This window comes from Zootermopsis nevadensis, unplaced genomic scaffold (genome assembly GCF_977971745.1).
Source record: "Zootermopsis nevadensis isolate Lab colony 2312 unplaced genomic scaffold, Znev_1.0 Znev_ptg000028l, whole genome shotgun sequence".
Classification (NCBI taxonomy): domain Eukaryota; kingdom Metazoa; phylum Arthropoda; class Insecta; order Blattodea; family Termopsidae; genus Zootermopsis; species Zootermopsis nevadensis.
In genome coordinates this window covers 13,312,872-13,332,953 of record NW_028259160.1, presented here as the reverse complement: position 1 = coordinate 13,332,953, position 20,082 = coordinate 13,312,872, and the positions used below count along the sequence as shown (strand labels likewise).

Here is a 20,082-nt window from a genome sequence, read left to right as displayed (position 1 = left end):
CCTCCTCTCCTTTCACCTTAGAGACGAAAGCTTCAATATCCTATTTTCCATTTCAACGTCATATGGAGATGTATCTGTAGTAATCTGGCGTCGTTTCGAGACTTCCCGGTCTTAGGCGTCGCGGCAGGCGGCGACTTTCTGGCATCGCTTCCAACGATCCCCAAGGGCTTTGGTCAAATTTCTGGCACCTGTAATGACGTCGTCACGCTAGGCGTCGGTATTGCATTTTTGTCTTCTGTAGACCGAAGTCTCGCTGGTGGTAAATTTGGTACCTCTAAGAGTCATCGCAATGCTTGGCATGGAGACATTGAGCGTCACGAAGCCTAGCGTCGATTTCAGAACATGACCACTGTTATGACAAACGCTTCACGACGCCATCTCAACATTTCACAAATACGACGCCCTTTTTAACGTTGGGAAAGTTAATAGATAACCGACGCCAGGCGTCGCGACGACGAACATCTCGACGTCCTCTAATTACTCCAAATTCACCACAGATGTCGCTAAAAACTCAATTAGAAAACCGACGCCGAGCGTCGCGGCGCCTTTCGTCGCGATGCCAACAGAAGACCTAAGGAATTTGAATCAAGCCATTCGTATAATATTAGGGCGACTTTAGAAAATAGACGCACGGCGTCACGACGCCTATCATCATGACGCCTTCAAATGACGCCAGGTTTGCAGGAGATTAGTTTCCAGATGACGCTGAACTCTGAACTGGACAACCAACGCCGAGCGTCATGACGCCTCTCGTCGCGACGCCAACAGAAGACCAAAGGAATTTGAAATAGACCATTCGGATAACATTGGGGGCGATATTAGAAAATCGACGACCGGCGTCGTGACGCCTTACTTCACGACGCCGTCAAAGTACGCCAAAAGATATATATAAACTTTAGAATCACGTAGGGCGAGATGTAGAAAAATCGACGCCAAGCGCTGTGACGCCCTACGTCATGACGCCATCAAAAGACGCCTGAAATGAGGCATATACCCCTGGCATAACTTGGAGTATCATGTAGGAAAATCGACGTCAAGATTAGCGACGCTGTCGGAGGGCGAAATTTTACCGAGGTGTACTCTCCCAATCTTACCATCACGACGTAACCCAACCTAACCCAACCCAACCTAACCTAACCCAACCCAACCCAACTTAACCTAACCCAACCCAACCTAACTTAACCTAACCTAACCTAACTCAACCTAACCCAACCTAACCTAACCTAACCCAACCCAAACTAGTCAAACCTACACTACTGATATCTCTCATTTATTCTCTACCTTTCTCCATTCCTCACGTCTCTTGGCCTCTCTTATCCTGTCCTATAATCTCCTTCCCTTCTTTCTCTTCTCTTTTTCTTTACACATCTCTTCTCTCTCAAACGTCATTTTCAAAGGCACCTCGAGGCCCACGTACGCTAAATATGAGCTTTTTATTTATGGAGGCGTACATTACACAACGATGCCAACAGAAGACCTAAGGAATTTGAATCAAGCCATTCGTATAACTTTGGGAGGGCCTTTTAAAATTGACGCCCGGTGTCGCGACACCTATCATCACGACGCCTTCAAGTGACGCCAGTTTTGCAAGAGATTAGTTTCTAGATAACGCTGAACTCTGAACTGCACAACCGACGCCGAGCGTCGCGACGCCTTTCGTCGCGATACCAACAGAATACCCAAGGAATTTGAATCAAATCATTTGGATAACATTGGGGCGATTGTAGAAAATCGACGCCCGGCGTCGCGACGCCTATCATCACCACACCTTCAAATGACTTTAATTTTGCATAAGATAAGCGTCCAGATGATGCTGAACACTCAACTGAAAAACCGACGCCGGGCGTCGCGACGATTTATTTCACGACGCCGTCAAAGGACGCCAAAAGATATATAAAACCTTAGAATCACGTAGGGCGAGATGTAGGAAAATCGACGCCAAGCGTCGTGACGCCTTTCGTCGTGACGCCATCAAAAGACGCCTGAAATGAGACATATACCTCTGGTATAACTTGGCGTACCGTGTAGGAAAATCGACGCCAAGTTTAGCGACGCTGTCCGAGGGCGAAATTTCACCGAGGTGTACTCTCCCAACCTTATCATCACGACGTAACCTAACCTAACCCAACGTAACCTAACCCAACCCAACCCAACTTAACCTAACCCAACCCAACCTAACCTAACCTAACCTAACCCAACCTAACCTAAACTAACCCAACCCAAACTAACCAAACCTACACTATTGACATCTCTCATTTACTGTCTTCCTTTCTCCAATCCTCACTTCTCTTGGCCTCTCTTATCCTGTCCTTTGGTCTCCTTCCCTTCTTTCACTTCTCTTTTTCTTTCCACATCTCTTCTCTTGATTCTACGTTTCACCTCTCCAATCTTCTACCCTTTTCCCCTCACCACAACTCCTCTCATCTATTCTCTTCGCTCCTCTAGCCCCTCTTCAATTCTTCTCTTCTTTATTCTTCTCTCTTCACTGTATTTCTCTCATTTCTTCCCATCTTCTCTCTTTTCCTAACAATGTCGTATATGTTTTCAGGTCTCCTGTTTACTTCAGTTCCATTTCTAGGTCAGCCATAAAACGTGATTTGTGGCACGGATTAACCGGGTTATAATCTTGTCCAGGGAACTGACTAGCCTGAATGGATATCGTTGTTTTCTTCAGTCCATCGGTACGAAATTTGAGGCTTAAGTTTATATAATGGAGATTATTTGTGGCTCGTTGTATTCTTCTCCACACAAAATATTTATAAAACTTTATAATGAACAAAGCAAACCATTGAACTTTGTGTAGTGGCCTAAAGTGTTATTAAAGTCTTCATCCTTTTGATACTTAGGAATAACCTTGTAATTATTTAAAGGTCTTATAGATAGGCTTCTTATAAAATCCTTTTGCGTTCTTCGTTTGTTTACTGAACGTTATTTCTCATCTGCATAATCGAATGAGAGAATTAATAATGAAATTTAAAGGAGGCGACTGTGAACTACTTCAAGCTGACAATTGGAAGTGCTGTTAAAAGTAAAGTTATGATAGTTTTTCGACCTACGGGTCTGGAATCGGGACCCGGAGGTTCATGACATTAAAAACGAACTGTAGCCACTGCACCGCGGAGTTCGGTATGAGGCGTTCAGCGTGAGAGAAATTTGTTTTGAGGAACTTGTGACAAACTCACTTGGGATCTCGAAAAAGTAGTCATTCAGGAATTTGCAGCGCTCAGCTTGGCTCGTTTGTTCTTCCAGCATTAAAATGTAGACAAATATTTTTAAGTCTGGAAGTGTTGGGCGATTTTCAAAGTTCGGTATGATCTTTATGCATTTTGTGCTCATTCAACCACGTATTTGTTTAAATTATTATATTCTGTTATAACAGCACAGCAGACATAAGAACCTTGTGAGGATGGAGAAAGAGACAGAGAGAGAGATATATAAACTTTTCTTAGAAACATTAACTCCACATATCTGAAGACTGAGGCAGTATGTTCCTCCCATATTTATTTACAGTTTCATCCAGAAGACCGACTTGCAAATTTCCTATACGAAGCCGTTTGTAAATTTTAAATATGTCCCGATAAAACACACAAATATTTCTGAAAATATTTCGGTTGAATCCTGTTTATGATTGCCTTTATAACCCAATCAGAAGCTGTCACACCAACTTTCGGGATATCGAGCAGATAAATGTCGGGCTTACACCTTCAGGGTAGAACATTTCTACGTACAAGACAATAATGTGAACAAAATTTGCCTTCACTGGGTGTAATAAGTTGTATGTGCGAATATTTAGTAGCCATGCCAAGAGCTTCATGGTAGAAGGGCGTATCACCATTTTTTCATAATCGCAGATATTTTTGGTCTGTCGTCATCAAATAGTGGGATGTATGTCATGCCAGAAGAGCGTAATGCTGATGGTGCTGTACACACAGGGATACAGCGAGTTTTATTTTAAAACTAAATTAGCGTTAGAATTTATTCTCCTCTAAATAAGTCGTTTTGTTGATACGCCCTTCTGTATTTTCTAATTCTGTCTTACATTTCTATATTTGTCTTCCCTTCAGGGATCTCCGATGTCTGAGGAACACAATCCATACTAACCTCATGTCCACATACATGCTGGCGGACTTATTCTGGATTCTCACGCTGACCCTCCAGGTGAGTCCTAGAATAACAACGTATTTAGAAAGCAAAGAATAGTAAATTAATATAAAGTAGCGTTATATAAATATCTGCTTTGTACTTCGTCGTACAGGCATTCAAGCATGTTCTGACTCACTAAATAATTTCATTTTTTATAAGATCTGTCTCGAAAACGGCATCCTTCTGGGTTATAATGAGTAATCTGTTTGGGTATCCTATCATCTGCCATTCTATTCAAACGGTTTATATTATTTTGTGTTCATCTGTTTCGTTTTGTACTGATTGTGTAAATGTGTGAGAAAGCAATACGATAAGACGTCTGTTGTGGCACTAAAGTAGGTTCAATTCTGACATTCACTTCTATAAATACATTATTCAAAACAAATGGCTGTTTAATCGTCTTTGGTGCTAATATTCTTTCAACATAACAGAATATTTAAATCAGGGCTGTATTTTTAAACTCAGTAGAAAATATAAAATAGGATACCGACCTAAAAATCAGCTCAGAGCTCAGAAGAAGAAAAATGACCAGGGTACATCGTTTGAAATATCTGAACACACTTCAGAAAGGAATTTTTTTTTTCCTGTTTGATATGATAAAACCATTCTGTAGGTTTTTATAAGTTTTTTAAACGTAACACGTGATTGAAATTACGTTCTATTCGGTGAATTCACACAACAAAATGAGTTGTATTATTGGCACAGCGTGGGGCAGATACGACTTTCCCATTAGACGCTCCGGAAAGATATCGGGCGAGGGGGTTAATTTCTCATTTGCAGACTCGTATAAAGATCGCTCTGATCCGTGTCGTATACTCTTAACCTTGGCAGTGGATGAAGGTGGATGGCCCGTTTGACCTTCAGGGAAACAGCCTTCGGACGGGAGTTACGCCCCAGAAATACTTTTACACTTTCGTCCACAGTATAAAATAACTACATGTCTGTTGGACGAAAGAAACGCATGTTTTATTTCCATTATGTGTTCTCTGTACGAAGTGCAGGAATATTGTGTCTGTTCATCAATTTGTACGTCTCCGAAGCTACTCAACGTGTTTAGTCAATTTTTGTGTCGGTTCCACTAAACGTTGTAGAGCGAATTTTATTTGCGTTGTATTTGTCCAATATAATCCATATTGTAGGATTTGAGGGTTTCACGGCGGTGAGTCTGAAGACGGCTGTCTTGTGGGGTTTTTTTGCGCCGTGTAATCTGATAGAAGTTTACCGACGTCGTTAAACTTCTACCAGACTACAAGGCGCAACAACCCAGAAGATAGCCCTCTTCATAATCCATATTATACACGTGTTATAGTTGTATGCATGGCGATCATGTGAAGCACCATGTGTTGCCTTTATTAAAGGGTGCATCGTAAAATAACTTGATATTTGACCCATATTTTAGACCTCATTAAGGTCGACAGTTTTTATCTGAAACTCGTTTCCGATGTAATGAATATATAACGAGAAAAAAAGAAACAAATGTGTTCTGATTCTTTGTGATGTGAGACTTTCTTTGCAACTACGTGTTCATAAATGAACGCTAAGGCCAGTGAGGTATGAAAAATTGGGAATAACGCAAATGGTAGATACGCGAGTCTATCTACTCTTGTATGTTTTGTTGCCAGTAAATGATGAGTCTTTGTAAGGTAGGGTAATGGAGTGAAGTTCTGTACGGCCGGAAATTGTACGCTTTCCTACGAGATTTTCCTATATACGTCCACCATCATGCCAACGTGGCAAGCCTCTGAAATTACGTGCTTTCTTTTACGCATTTATTGAAGAGAAACGGAAATATTATGGTAGTTCCTTAGCAGAAACGATTTGTATAAATTAAAAGTACGTCGGAGTTTTGTGTGATACGACTTTCGCAGTTATAATTACCAGGTAAGAGCTATTTAACATTTAGTAGACACAGTTAGCAAAATGACTTTGGTGTGTTGGTATCTTCCGTAATAATACAGATATATTTGAAAGGAAATTTGAATATAAAGTTAGTCTTCTTATTTTTAAGAGAAACATATATATGTATGCGAGAAACTGGGCCAGTCAAAATTTTTCATGTTACGCACGAGATGATTCGCTTATAAGAACTGGCCCTTCTGTCCTAGTGTGCTCAGGGTCGACAAGATCAAAGAAGGAACGTGTTCCACCGTCCCTCTGCAGTTAACGGGCAAGGCCGTGGTCTAGGCAACACGGAGTTTTCCTCCGGGGGCTTCCCCGGTTTCTCCGTGGCATCCTAACAATTACTCCATTCACACACAGAAGAAGGCAATGGATCATCTGCCAAGAACGTATATGAACAGGTCCCAGTCCGAGAAAAGGATGGAAGGATCCTGTTCATATGGACCTGTCGTCAGACAGAACACCAAATAAATAAATATTCTTGGTTTTTCAGCGAGAGATATAATACGTGCCATACCATAACACTGTATGAATTAACACAAGTTTCTTGCAGTGGTCATTTAGTTAGCTGAGGGAAGTGAGTTTCGGTGGCATTACAAGGGTGTTACATGCCCTCGATCCTCATTTATTTGCACATTTTGGGTGCTAATAATATCTGTCTTCGGTTCATTCAAAACGGCTCTGTAGCCGTTAACGATGTAAGTTATTACGTTCTCGCCAGTAAAATGCCTTGTGTAACGGACATAAAATCCCTGCCTATGGCACCTGGCACCGATGCTCGGATCGATGTAACCTCCAGCTGTTCTTTATATCCTGTGTGACGCTTTGTGACGTGTGATATTGCTTCTCCGCAGATATCGGTGCAGGAAGACACCACTTCATGCGTCGTCCTTGTTGTTCTGTTGCATTACTTCCATCTCACCAACTTTTTTTGGATGTTCGTAGAAGGTGAGTGAGTACGTGTGTCACTTTGTTTGATTTTATAAATTCTTTAAAGTTAACGATAAAAAAACAATAATACGCTGCAGAATTTGTCATATGCCTGTATGAGATCTGAGGTTCTAAAGGTGGTGGAAAATATACGCATTGGTATTTTGGGCTGTAATGCCCTGTGGACTTTTACGCAGATCCCAACATTTCGGAGGAATATACTGAAATCATCGTCAGGGTTGAAGTCCCTGCGGAGAACTGCTAGCCAGCCCTGAGCATTTGCCACTGAACCATGTAAATATCTCCATGTAGCAGAGTCCATCTTGATAAGCTGATAATCCCTCAACTGGTTTAGTCAATAAAATGAAAACCAAAAGTTTATTACAGTTTTAAAAGAGCCGGCCACTGGACTATGTTATAAGTCGGTTTAATACAGATGTTGTGAGTAATAAAGAGGTCAAAGTTAAGATCAATGTCAAAGCATCACGCCTTAAGCGGATAGAGCTCCACGCATTTTTAACATCGTCATTAGGCAGAGGTGAGTTGATCAGCCGCTATAACTCCTGTACCAATTTAAATGAATGCTGGGTGGATCTCACATCCGCTTTCGACTGGGTATCGAGAAAAACCCATGTACCTGCTTATTCTTTCGCTTGAATCGATTCAGGATTCAGGGTCGTTTAGCCCTCAGCTACTATATTGGCTGAGCTATCGCTGTTCTATTGAAATTCATGTATGTGTAAAAGGTGTTGGTGAGGGTAGCGATTCTGTCGACCGGCTATGTTGAATGGCGTGTACTAGCATCATACACACTCCATTCAGGATAGCGGTAGTATCTATAAATCCATCCCGTCTATACCAGAAATGTTATCATGGATACAGCAAACTGCTGCATTAGACATGATGAACTATTCACGTGTAAGATTGTTTAGATAAATCAGAGAACGATTTACAAATTATGCGCACCAACTAAACAGCTTTGTAAATAAATTTAAGGCGGAAATACGTGCCATAGAAACGAAATCAATGAGAACATGCGAAAGTAGACAGAAACAAGTCAGAAAATGTGAGAATACCGGTTGAGGCAAAGAGATCGGGTGCCTCGGATCTACACATGGGAGAACCCATCTGTTCTTTCTGAATAGTGTCCTATAAAATGCAAGTTTTGGGGCCTCTAGCACACTCACGAATTTCATTCATTATTCTGATGATGGAGGCAGAAATCGTCTCTAAAACGTCGGTAAACTTCTGCCATATTGCACGACGCAACACCGCAGAAGACAAGTCATCTTCACATTCACTGACGTCAGAATCTGATATTTCAACTACAGATAAAGTTCTTTGTGCTTTGTTTCGCGCTGAGAACTCCAGTCAGAGTACAGGAACTGTTGGCTTATCCAAGGATGTTTTCAGTTTCTCAAATCAGGTCTGTAGGAGCACTGAATGTTTTGCTGGTTGGTGTATAATGTTTTTAAAATGGTGCATTGATGATTTAAGTAGTAGGATATGATGTTTTAATTAATAATTAATTACGCTATTGTTATTCGTTTAGCATATTTATGAAATGTGCTCGTTCAGTACGTTACGAATAATTTTTAATTAACAATTTTTAACTATACGAATTTTTATCCACAATAGAACACAGACATAAAAATTTCTTTGTGGAAGTATTTTGTCTTGTTTGTGAAGAAGCACATAACACCTGGGTAGAACATTTTTTAGAATCTGTTCTAGTGGAAATTACGAGCTGAAATTTAGTGATAAATTTTAATATCTTGCGAGCTTCGCGACGTAGATCAAAACATACGAAGGAAATGAGCCCAAACATTTTCCCCAGGACTTCTTTCGCTACAAAGTAGGCCCATGAATTTATGTTTCCCTCGAGTTTTCATCCCTTTCGATATATATATATATATATATGCTCTGTGCAAGACCACTTCTGTTTCTCATTCACTGGTACGCGGCTTGTGATATATTTCCTCATCCTGTTGAACGTAAATAATTTCAAGCTATTACTTGGCCAGTCGGAATTTGGGGACAAGCGGTGTCTGCGTTCACCAAAAAGCAGGACCGTACACAACGCCATCTTTTTGTAGCATCGTTCCGTAAATATTTATTTTTCATAGAATGAGTGGATTCGTTAGAGTTTGCGTGTGCTTTTCCATCAGTGACAAAAATTCTATCTGAGAGTTAAGAGTCCGTGGTACGATAGTAAGCAATGCCGTGTTCTGTATGACGACATATTTAACTCTACACTTAACAATTGCTGGCCGTGCTTTCACCAGAATAGCTTCAGTGTATCTGCTTACTGAAAAAAGGCGATACTTGAAGCAGGTACCTCTTTATTACTTTATGGTGGTCTCTGGCCTTTTCAATAGAGTGAAAATAAAAGTGGAATGGGGAGCAGGAAAGCTCCTTTATCGCTAGCGGAAGGAGAGCTTCAGCGTAACTACAGACATTCTGGGAAACATTGACCATTAATTACTGTCATAGCTGAAGTCAGGTCTTTGCTCTTCCTGGCGGCGTGATACTTCAGTGCATATTTGAGTGCTGGAAGCCATCATGGTAATTGGTTTAATGACGAGGATAAGGGTGTGGGAGGATATGAAATACATTAAAGAAAAAAAGAACGACAAAATCTGTTCACAAATATAAGAGGACATAGGTCGTTAGCACTTTTGTTATATAAAATTGGAGTAGGTGGGGTAAAATATGACTAATTACAGTCCCTTATCTGATATTTGTCTTTAACCATATTCGACCCTACGTCCTATTAACGTAGCTGTTGACTAGCGATTTACCAACAAATATTGCAAACCGTTGTGAATAGTAATTTAATCTGAAATGTTGATTTCTGTGTGTATCAACAAAGTATTTTTGTGAATCCTCGGAAAAGTAGAAGACCTCTTTCTATGAATTCTTTTTTAAAAAAGTTATTTTCTTGAAAAATTGCAGATTACTCTTTTCTAAGCTCAAAATACACTAAACTGTTCATCATATAATGGAAACTCTTCTTCTGTGTTTGAAATTTGAGACTTTTAGTTGCAACTATGTCTTTTCCCTTGGTAAATCACGTATTTTAAAATACTAAGAATAAAATAATTTAAGCATAATTGTGAAAATTTAGGATGTTCTAAACGAACGTATCTTAAGCGCATATTTCTCTCACAATTTTCAAAATTCACGCCACAGTTGCACCAGAATGTTAGTACTATATTAATATCATTTGTTCGTTCATAATTCAAGGATTTCCACGTGACAGAAAACGCCTTTTCAGTTTCAAGTGGACTTCCATTAGCCTGACCCCCTGATTCTGCACTTCCCTCAGGATCAAAGAGGCACGGAAGCCCTCTCACTACGTCAAGGTTACAGTCCATGAAGAGGGATTCTCACCCCTACCTCAGCACTATCTAACCTACCTACCCTTTATCTGAATCTATTCCTGTGTCAAATAGAAAAAATGTTGCTCCCGTACAAGACCAATGCCAATTCTATTCGTAAGAAAGTGTCGTGTCAGAGACGTGATTTTGCGCTACGAGCCACACAGTCAATAGCCTTGATAATGAGGGCAGAGATGGTTCTCGAAACGTCGGCGATTAATCACCATCTAACACGGCTGATAGCCCGAGAAGAGTTTATTAATCTTCAGCTGTACTTTCGACCTCCGTTGTACGCAATTATCGGCAAACTGATCCATCCTGATAGTAAGTGTGTGAAAGTGAAGTCGACTGATGGTTCCTCCCCGGGCTGATCAATTAGTTCTTTAGTCAGTTAATTGCACCGATAGTTCCTGCTGTACTTATTTCCCAGTCAGTTACAAAGTTAGATAGTTACATGTAATAACTTAATTATTTGCTTGTAGGTACGGCAAGAGACTTTCCGAAGCTAAGCACAAGGCAGATGCCTGCGTAACTATAAGCAACTCCATTATCAGTGCTGCTCGCATCTTAGTCATTAATTTCCTTCGGTGTTGGTTGTTAAAGTAATTTCAGTAGTTAAACACTTCCGGTTTTGTTTCAGAATCAAGAAATCCAAGGAGCACTTTCCCTCTGTTCCGATGCCCTTCACGAACAAATTAGACTAATCGATAGCTTGCCTCTTCCTTGTTTTCCTTCCTTTCTTTCCTTTTGCCGTTCTCTACTCCATTTTCATTTCTACCTTCGTTGAATTGCTGTTGTTCTCTTTGTCTTATTGTGTTTTCGTTTCCCTCCCTGCAAGTTTACATTCGTTTGGGGTGAGTTTGAAGGTGGAAAAGAAATAAATGTGCACGTTTCTAGGTCCCAAATTCCCACGTTAAGTTAAAACCCTCTTTTTATCATGCCTTCGTAACTCTGTAAACATTATGCAACTTTTCTTGTCCAAATGTTTCTTCTTATCCTGTTAATGCTCTTCCGACACCTGCAGCAACTTCACTTTCCAGACCTCGGAGGAATTTCTGAAGAACTTCATTTCCGGAAGATGTAATAAATGTATCTGTTACATCAGTATTTCTCATCCTGTGTTCTGTGACATGGAAATATCGTGTTTTCTTTACACTTAAATCAATTTACAGCGACAGATTGACAGCTTTTCCATTAACGGTTCATTAAGTGCTTAATGAAAATTTATAATTTGTGAGGATGGGTCTCAAAATTATTTCATGATCCTGTATGCTTCTTTTGAGAAATCATCATCATCATCGAATACGTTCTTGACGTTTTTGGCGACACTGATTATTTATGTTGAACGTATTATTGGAATCTTCTGAATTTCTGTTTGTATTAATAAAGCTGAGTCAGGATTCCGTTTTCAGGCACTTTTCCAAAATGTTCTAGCCATTTCTCCTAATTGCGTGTTATTACCATAGTAATATCTGTTATTCCCTGATTTCTCTACGATACTCATTGCATTTTAAACCCCGATTCCTTATTCAGTATCCTGTTCTGAGGAAACGTACTTCTGCATTCTCCAGCCTTCTTATTTGTTGATATATATCTTGTGTGTTGTAGAATTTTACCATCGTTTCAGAGGTCCTTCCGGTCTCCATCATCAGGGCGATGACTCATCGCCCTGAAGATGGAGGCAGCAAGGACCTCTGAAACGCTTCGGCCACTGAACCTTCCCCCACGAGCCCCTTGTTTCACTTTGGACATAATGCTAGTTGGGCGCCAGAACAAATATAAACCTCGTACCAAATACGTACAATTTTCGAAACGTGTAACTTCGGTTTTAGGGATTGAATAGCGTCGAATATTGAATATTGACCAACGTTTAGAGATTCATTGCAATTGCCATCTTCAGTGTACATTTATGTTGCTTAGGTATGTTTGAAATCCTTACATGGGACAGGGAATAAGACGCGGTACAACTCCGAAGGCGGAAGTTACGAATTAAACTCAATCTGCGGAACCCTTAAGAAGAGAATTTCCGAAATTTCACCTTTTCATATAGCATTAAGTCCATGATACGTTTACTTGAGTAGCCTGCTCGTGTCCCTCGTATCCTATGGAATTCGGTCCGAGTGGAAATTTGAATTATGAGCGCACTTCCGGAGGAAACATGTGTTTTTTTTAACGGAGTAACGTTTTACGAGCAGTGGGAATTGCGAATGGAATAGTGTGGGAATATGATGAGATGAAACAGCGCCCCAGAGGGCACAGGACGTACATTGGATGGAGGAAGCCCGAAGGAAGACTGAGAGAAACAAAGCACCGAGAATGGAAGGTCGGAAGCAGCGCAGATGAAGCAGTGGGTTCTTTGTGTGCGGAAATCAATTCTAGGCCGCAGTCTCAGATAATTAATGTAATCATATTGTAACAGAAATTCGCTCTTTTCTTTTATTGAACTTTTCATACTCATTTAAAAGCAAGATATTAGTAAAACGCGTCTGACGTATACCAAAATGTTGGAATTAACCAAATAAGTAAAGTGACGCTGACGAATAAACATGACAAGACATAATATAAGAATTTTAATTCAGTAGCAAATGGTAATAATGAAATAGAATAAGAAACAAGACACGTAGTTTACAATAAACACTTATATTGATATATAATTTAAGATTCTAATGGTTTTACTGGCAAATAATTTTAATTCCCTGAATAATTCCTGTACTTCATCGTGTTAAGTTAGCACATACTTGACGCTGTAAGTCTAATGGTAACGCTGTGTACCACCTGTTTTAACATTAGCTCTGCGTTTGGCATTTAAGCTTTTCGATTCTGCCTCCGAAACGTTGTAATTTTATAATATTTAGACGATGGACACTGTTCAAATGAGCAATTTAACACGACTAATAATTACGTTTGTGTTTCTGTCAGTCTGACTACGTAAATTGAAACTTTTGAAAGAATGTAAATATCAACCACTTTTCCTGTAACATACTTTTACACTCATTATGTATATTCGAGAGATTTTTGATCATTTTATCTGTATTTAAATCTCATTCTTCTGGCTCAGATGCTAGACAAAATCTCTTTATATCACGGTATGACACACACATGGCTAGATCCCAGAAATGTATAGTTGTACGTCATACGAGTGGCTTTTAAATTATTCTTCGAAAATATCGTTCTGGATGTCTACTATACTGCATTTTAAATGAACATGAACTGCAGGGAATGAAACAGTTCGGAGACTTGGTAGTAGATTGTAGGATGATATTAAAATGGATATCAAATAGATTGTGTATTTGTGTATGTCTTTGTTTGTTGTTAGTAAGCAGGTTAATTAAGCCTGTAGCGTTGGTTTCCTTGAACCGCGCGTGTGGTTTTAAGCTTCATAATTCTGCGGGGTGCGGTCTTCTCAGTTACCACTCTGTGCAGTTTTGCAGGTGGTTACCAACATATTGAAGAAAACTGTAGCCTCCCTTCTTCAACTCTGAAGATGGAGGCGATATATTCCTCCGAAATGTTGGCAACTACCTGCAAGACTCGTGGTTTAAATTTTCATGGCCACAAAAACTTAATCTCACATTCATGTTGTTTGTTATTTATTGAGCAATACAGACCTCAGAGTACTTAGTTTTGGTCGAATGATAAATACGTACACATCGATTATCGACTATTATCGTTGCTGTTTGATTTGTTTTGAGTTAGACCAATTTCGGCTTTTGTGACTACTACTACTTATAATTACTTTCGATCCGTCCAGACGTATTGTCGAACAGAACCGTTCATCATTTCCTACTCATCCGTCAACCTTCCATTTCGACCATTTGAATTGCTTTCCTTGTCAGACCGAGTTCGTAGGCTTTATCGCATTGAAATTGATCTGTGTTGAGGACATTCACATGTAGACCGGTCCGGTCAGCCCAGTGAATGCTCCGTGGTCATCCATTGAGGACATTTCACTGGAACCTCTAAGTATGTTTCGAGGTTTTAGTGATAGATACCGCCCGTAAATAAATAAAAGTTAGAACCTCAAATCTCCTTTTTTTTATGGAATTCACTTAACTAACACTTATTGGGCAGTAAATTAAGAACCTGAATATTTAATATAGGAAACTGCATTCGTAGCATTCCCTAAACCTTATAGTTTTATTGATAGATTCTGTCGATTAATAAATCTTGTAAATATGCCCCCTGTTGAATTCATTTCTTGCGTGTCTTTAAATTCCAGGCCTGTATCTCTACATGCTGGTGGTGGAGACGTTCACAGGAGAAAATATAAAACTGCGAGTTTACGTTATCATTGGCTGGGGTAAGTGAACATTTTTAATAATAATGCCAACGTTTCTCGGAAAATTTCCGGTTCTCTCGCCCTGATGATGGAGTCACTTAGCATCTTTGAAACGTCGGTAAATTTCTACAAGACTACACGGAAAAAAATCCCAGAAGATATTTTCCATCTTGAAGTTTACGTAACAAAAGTAAACCTGTCTGAAATTGCGTATTTTTCCTTTATGGAGAAGTTTTACTGCATAACTAACTCCATGGAGCCGAGTCGTCAATTAGAAGCTATTAAGTTCTGCCCTGTTTCTTTTCACTTAAAAATCTCTCATGTCTGAATATTGTCCACCGTGCTTTGCTGTCTCTACACACGTATAAAACGTATTTATAGATATTTTTTCAGGAAGTGATGTTTCTTATTAACGTGACCTGCAGCTGCACGGAATATAAGCCGTTATGAACGTGTGCGAAACTTTCGCAGAATATCAGAGCGTGGTGGAAAAGCTGAGCACTTTATCTTCCTCCTAAGTTGTTGAAGGAACTGCCCCCGCGCTGTGACGTCACACACCCTTCCACTTCCGTGAAAGGGCGAAGCGTCCCTCTGCCTTTCTTTCGCCCTGACCTTATCGTAAGTTAACGCTTTCGTGTATATAGACTTGACAGTAATGAAATAGGTATTCCGCTACCCGGTCGACGCGTCAGTCACAACGACGTCCTGAGAAGCAAACACTAAAAGCATGTCTTCTCACGTTTTAGATATTTCACGAGAATTTTCCGGGAACATGAGTTCGTAACATCATTCCTTGGAATTCCGTGAAACTGAAAATTGTTGACATGATGTTATTTTGTGATGCCAATAAATTGCAAATAAGTTTATAGCGATTTCACACTCTGACTGCTTTCTTCTCAACAGAGTTTGGAAATATTTTACAGTTTAATGTACCATTTCTTGTTAGGTACAGGTGTCTCGCGTAATACACGGGGGATGCGTTTCTAGGTACAGCCGTTTATAACTTAAATGGAAAACGTATGACAGTCGCCATTTTCATGTTTAACTGGAGTAAGAACTCATTGATTCAAAGGTTGTAATCTGCAACAATTTCCCTGGCAAGCCTGGAGAAGATTTGGCTGCGGATATACAAAACGCGTATAACGAGAGTCACATGTGTAAGGATGTGGACTAGATTGAACTGTCTCAGGATAAGAGCCAGTATGCATGTCTATATGTATTAGAATATTCCCAAAGTTCCTCTTAGCCTAGCAGTTATATTGTCTGTGAAGAACTGATGTTTCACGTAGTAGTCAACTTCTGTGAACTTCAGACAAAGTTAACAGAACTTTTGTTTATCCAGTTTCGAGCGAACTACTTCGTCCGTTACGTCCTCATTTATTGTTTATTCTGCTGTCTCTCAAACAATAATTCGCGGATTGCTGGAGGCTCGAGTCTTATTTATGACGGTGTGCAGGTTAGGTTAGGTCTAACGTTATACACGTTCATTTTATTGCAGTTGGAAAAAAGATTAAAATTTTATAAATGCCAACCTTAATCTTTGCTTCCTTGTAGCGATTAAAGGCGTATGTTCATATAATTAAGTACTTTTGTTACAAAGTCTGTTGTTAAGCCACGATAAATTACGGACACCTTAATTATTTTTCATTTTCCGTCGTGTTAAATGTTCAGTGTCTCACATGGGCGATCGTGACATAATTTCGATTTTAATAGGATATATCACACAAGCTCGTTAATTTGTGCTCGCGCTAGTAATTATTACATTCACGGTATGCATTTCTACTGTACAATACGAGACATGATACCTATCCTTGGAAAACCCATTGATGTTACATTGATCCGGTGTTGGAAACCACTGGTGTATTCCACTAATATTTCAAATATGTCATACTACTACACAATGGTTGAATCGTATCGACAATAATTCATGTTGACACACCCATAAGCAAACATGTATAACTACAGTGTAGACACTACAGCCCTTGTCCCCCCTCCCCCTGCACGCGTAAGTTTGGGTTTATTTAGAGCAGTGGTATTCAACCTTTTTTGTTCGCGTACCCCCAGATATAATTTCTCTTCAACTTTGTACCCCCAAAGTTGTTGGTGTATAATTCAAGTTATACATAGTATATAATCTACATCTAAAATAAATTAAATAAATTACATTACTGATTATTCAGTGTTTATCTTAAAATAATATATTTTTTTAAATGTCACGTACCCCCTAAGATGTCTTCGCGTACCCCAGATTGAATAGGACTGATTTAGAGGACCCTGTTCGTAGAAACAGCACAAGGGTCTGAAATATTTTCCTAAGCCCAAATGCCCTTTAGGTTCAAAACGAAGTCCTGTGCTAGAGTGAAGGTGGACAATCAGAATCGTCTCGACGGAACAAATGAGTTGCTGCAAATTGTGGTTTAATGTTCATATTGCGCGTGGGATAAATCTTGTTTTTTCTCCGTTTTGCTAACTTCTGAATAAATTGGTCGACTACTCAAAGTTATCTGATCAGAATTACTTGAATATATTTATTGCTTCTGTTGTGTAATTATCATTGACATCGACGTCTTTACATACATGTATAACCCTAGCTTATCAAACGTAATAAATTGTACATTTATTGTCGGTGTGGATGTAAGAATAAAATAGTATTATAGAAATACATGCCTTACTCCGTAATGCTGGGGAATATTTATTTTACCATAATCGATGTAAAAACTAAATATGTCTGTAACCAAAAAAACTAATTTGTTTCTAGAAATATTTTAGGCTTGTTCAGTAACACGTTTACGTACTGTGTAAATATTTAGTTACGTGCAACTTCGAGACCACTGTTTTCAATTGAAAGCGGCGCGTATAAACACGAAATCAGAAACTACAACTGACTAAATTCATTTAACTTATGTATTTCTTTATTTAGGATTCGACGTAATGGTAAATTTGTGTCATGCATACAGATTAGCAGGAAATGTGGATGTATTTTCTTAGGTTGTAGTCTATTTGTGTTTATAGAACAGTATGTGTTTGTTCTTTGTGCTTGGAATAAATCTGTAGGCTATTATGTTTATTCATTGTTTTAGGAGCTCCTGTGTTTATCGTCATCTTGTGGGCGATTGTCAAGAGCTTTGCGCCCGCGCCAACTGAACCACAAGTGAGTATCAGTGTTTTTAATCGATTTTTTGGTTTTATTACGCAGAATTTGCTATTTAAAAACGCAAACAAACAAGTCATTTACTGCGGTTCAAAAATGGTCCACTCCGTGTAACAGACTCCTCTAACCTCCCCCGTGACTCTCGAGGCAAGGTCGTATTGGTTGCTAGGCCGCTACTTGCCTCAGTTTCACAAAATCTGTGCGGGTACGAATATGGCTAAGTACCGAAATTATTTGCCGGTGATCCTGAAGCGATTAGCAACGCGAGTGTTGATAAGGGAGTACCAAATTATGTACTAATACACCAAATGTAACAAAATTTCGGGACACAGGAAGTGCCTGTCTGTGATAAGCGCTCACCGAGCGACAAAGCAGCTGAAGTTAGGGCCGTACCGATTTCAAGTGGTCATCAGCTGCATAACGAGATACAGCTGCAAGAGTTCAATGTTGAAATCGGTTTTCAAGTGTCGTATTTAGGGTTGCGTTTTAAATAAAACATCCTTTATTACATTACACAATGACGTGAGATAAGATATATAAATCTTGTATTTCTTTCTAGACGCTGAATATAGCAGACATTTACTCTTTTTTCTTTATTATTCTGCAAATATTATGGCTTTGGATGGAAACTTAGGTTCACCCATTTCAACTTTAATCATGAATCCCGGAGTACATTATCCCGTAATTATTTATACTCTACTACTAATTTAAACCTACTTACTTGATAAGCATGACACTTCTCGCTTAAAACACCTCTTAATTTGGTTTGTGGTTGAGAGCCTGGAAAGTTCTCAGTCCATTTGTAAACAATTGATTGTGCGTCTTATGTAATAAACAGTCTATTATGTGCTGTCGTATAAGTATAACAACAGATAACCTTGTGCCATGTTTTATTGAGAGAAAAGCAGTAGACCCGTACAAAGGCGGTGAGTAAATCTTTGTTCTCGTAAATAATCGATACACATTCATTTCATCGTCGAGAGCAAGAGATTAGGTATTCGTAGGGACGAGAACATGAAATATTAATCTCTGTTCTTGCCCTTTGAACGTATCAGAAACCTGAGAATTTGTCACTGATGTTGGTTTCATTTGAGAACATTTTGATTCGTTTAATTCGCCAATTCAGATTAATTCGTTACGTAACTCTTAGTTGACCTTGAGTTAGGGACTTAAATTTTGAAGCGCCTGTGGGTTATTCTTTGTATATTCATTTAATTAATTTAAGATTGGCCTATATGTCAAGGTATTTATGTTTAAAATTAGCGCGCTGTTACAATGTAAATTCATTGTACATCTACGTATGTCAGTAAAAACAATATATCTTGGTACGTAATTTCTGTATTTAGTGAGGTTTAATAATTCAGTACGAATAGTTTCAAGGAATATTTAGCAATAAATATTTTTATATAAGTCACTCATGCATTGAAATTTGGTTATCATTACCGTACCCCTGAAGCCTGGTCTGGAGTGGAAAATAATAAAAATAAAAGAAAAAACACAAAAGGTGGAACTTTGTGTGTCAGAAGTATTCAGACATCCAGTCCGTAGAATTGCTTGCCATGAAGGACAATTACTTTTATCTTCACTTTCAAAAAAGGATATATCTAACGAACCTTTGAAATGTATCAAAAGATGGTAAAAGCTTTCAGTACACAGATCGTAACAAATGGAAGTTTTTAAGCACAATTGACAGACGAAAGGACATAACGTTCTTTAAATCGATTCTTGATATTTATATCTAACATGTATACTGACTTTTGTGCCGAAGTAATTCTTTTGGGTTAAGATAATTTTTAAGAAAACCCGCCATAATTGTGCATCTGGGAATATGTGGCAAACGGTACTGAACTTGAATGGGGAGTACACAATCCAGGGGCCAGCAGTGACCCGTTTAAGAATCCGGTCCATGGTGAAGTTGATGTGTTATTAATATGAACATTAAAGTTTTCATTCAATTCTGTTTATTTCCCATGCATATTATTGACAACAGAAACACGAATAAATAAAAAGTTAAAGTCTTCGAGTTATTAACACTTTGAAGCCGAATATTTTACAAATAATATTTTTCTTCAAACAAACCAAAACGCGTCTTGTTAACAAACATCAGTTGGTTAATTCTGTTTAAGGAAATAATCGTTCCTGATTGAATGACATTGTGATGTCAAATCTTAATTTGCGAAGGTTGTCTATACATGAAGTGGGAATTTTGAACGAGATAAGGGACTGCACGTAAATCTCATATTCCTGTTTTAGTCTCCCAATTGTAACAAACGTACCACATCAGCGAAATAAAAGTGTGA

The 20,082-nt window shown here is 39.0% G+C and overlaps 1 protein-coding gene across 7 annotated transcripts in view; it reads left to right on the top strand.

The window, feature by feature from the left end:
- The window catches only part of LOC110832851 (diuretic hormone receptor), a 160,175-nt gene that overhangs the window by 118,404 nt on the left and 21,689 nt on the right, over positions 1–20,082 (top strand). For all 7 annotated transcript variants that reach the window (XM_087356973.1, XM_087356978.1, XM_087356971.1 and 4 more), the window contains 4 exons: positions 4,065–4,158; positions 6,897–6,990; positions 14,572–14,652; positions 17,712–17,782. In XM_087356973.1, the coding sequence (XP_087213099.1) occupies positions 4,065–4,158; positions 6,897–6,990; positions 14,572–14,652; positions 17,712–17,782 (340 nt within the window). The remainder of the gene's footprint in view (positions 1–4,064; positions 4,159–6,896; positions 6,991–14,571; positions 14,653–17,711; positions 17,783–20,082) is intronic.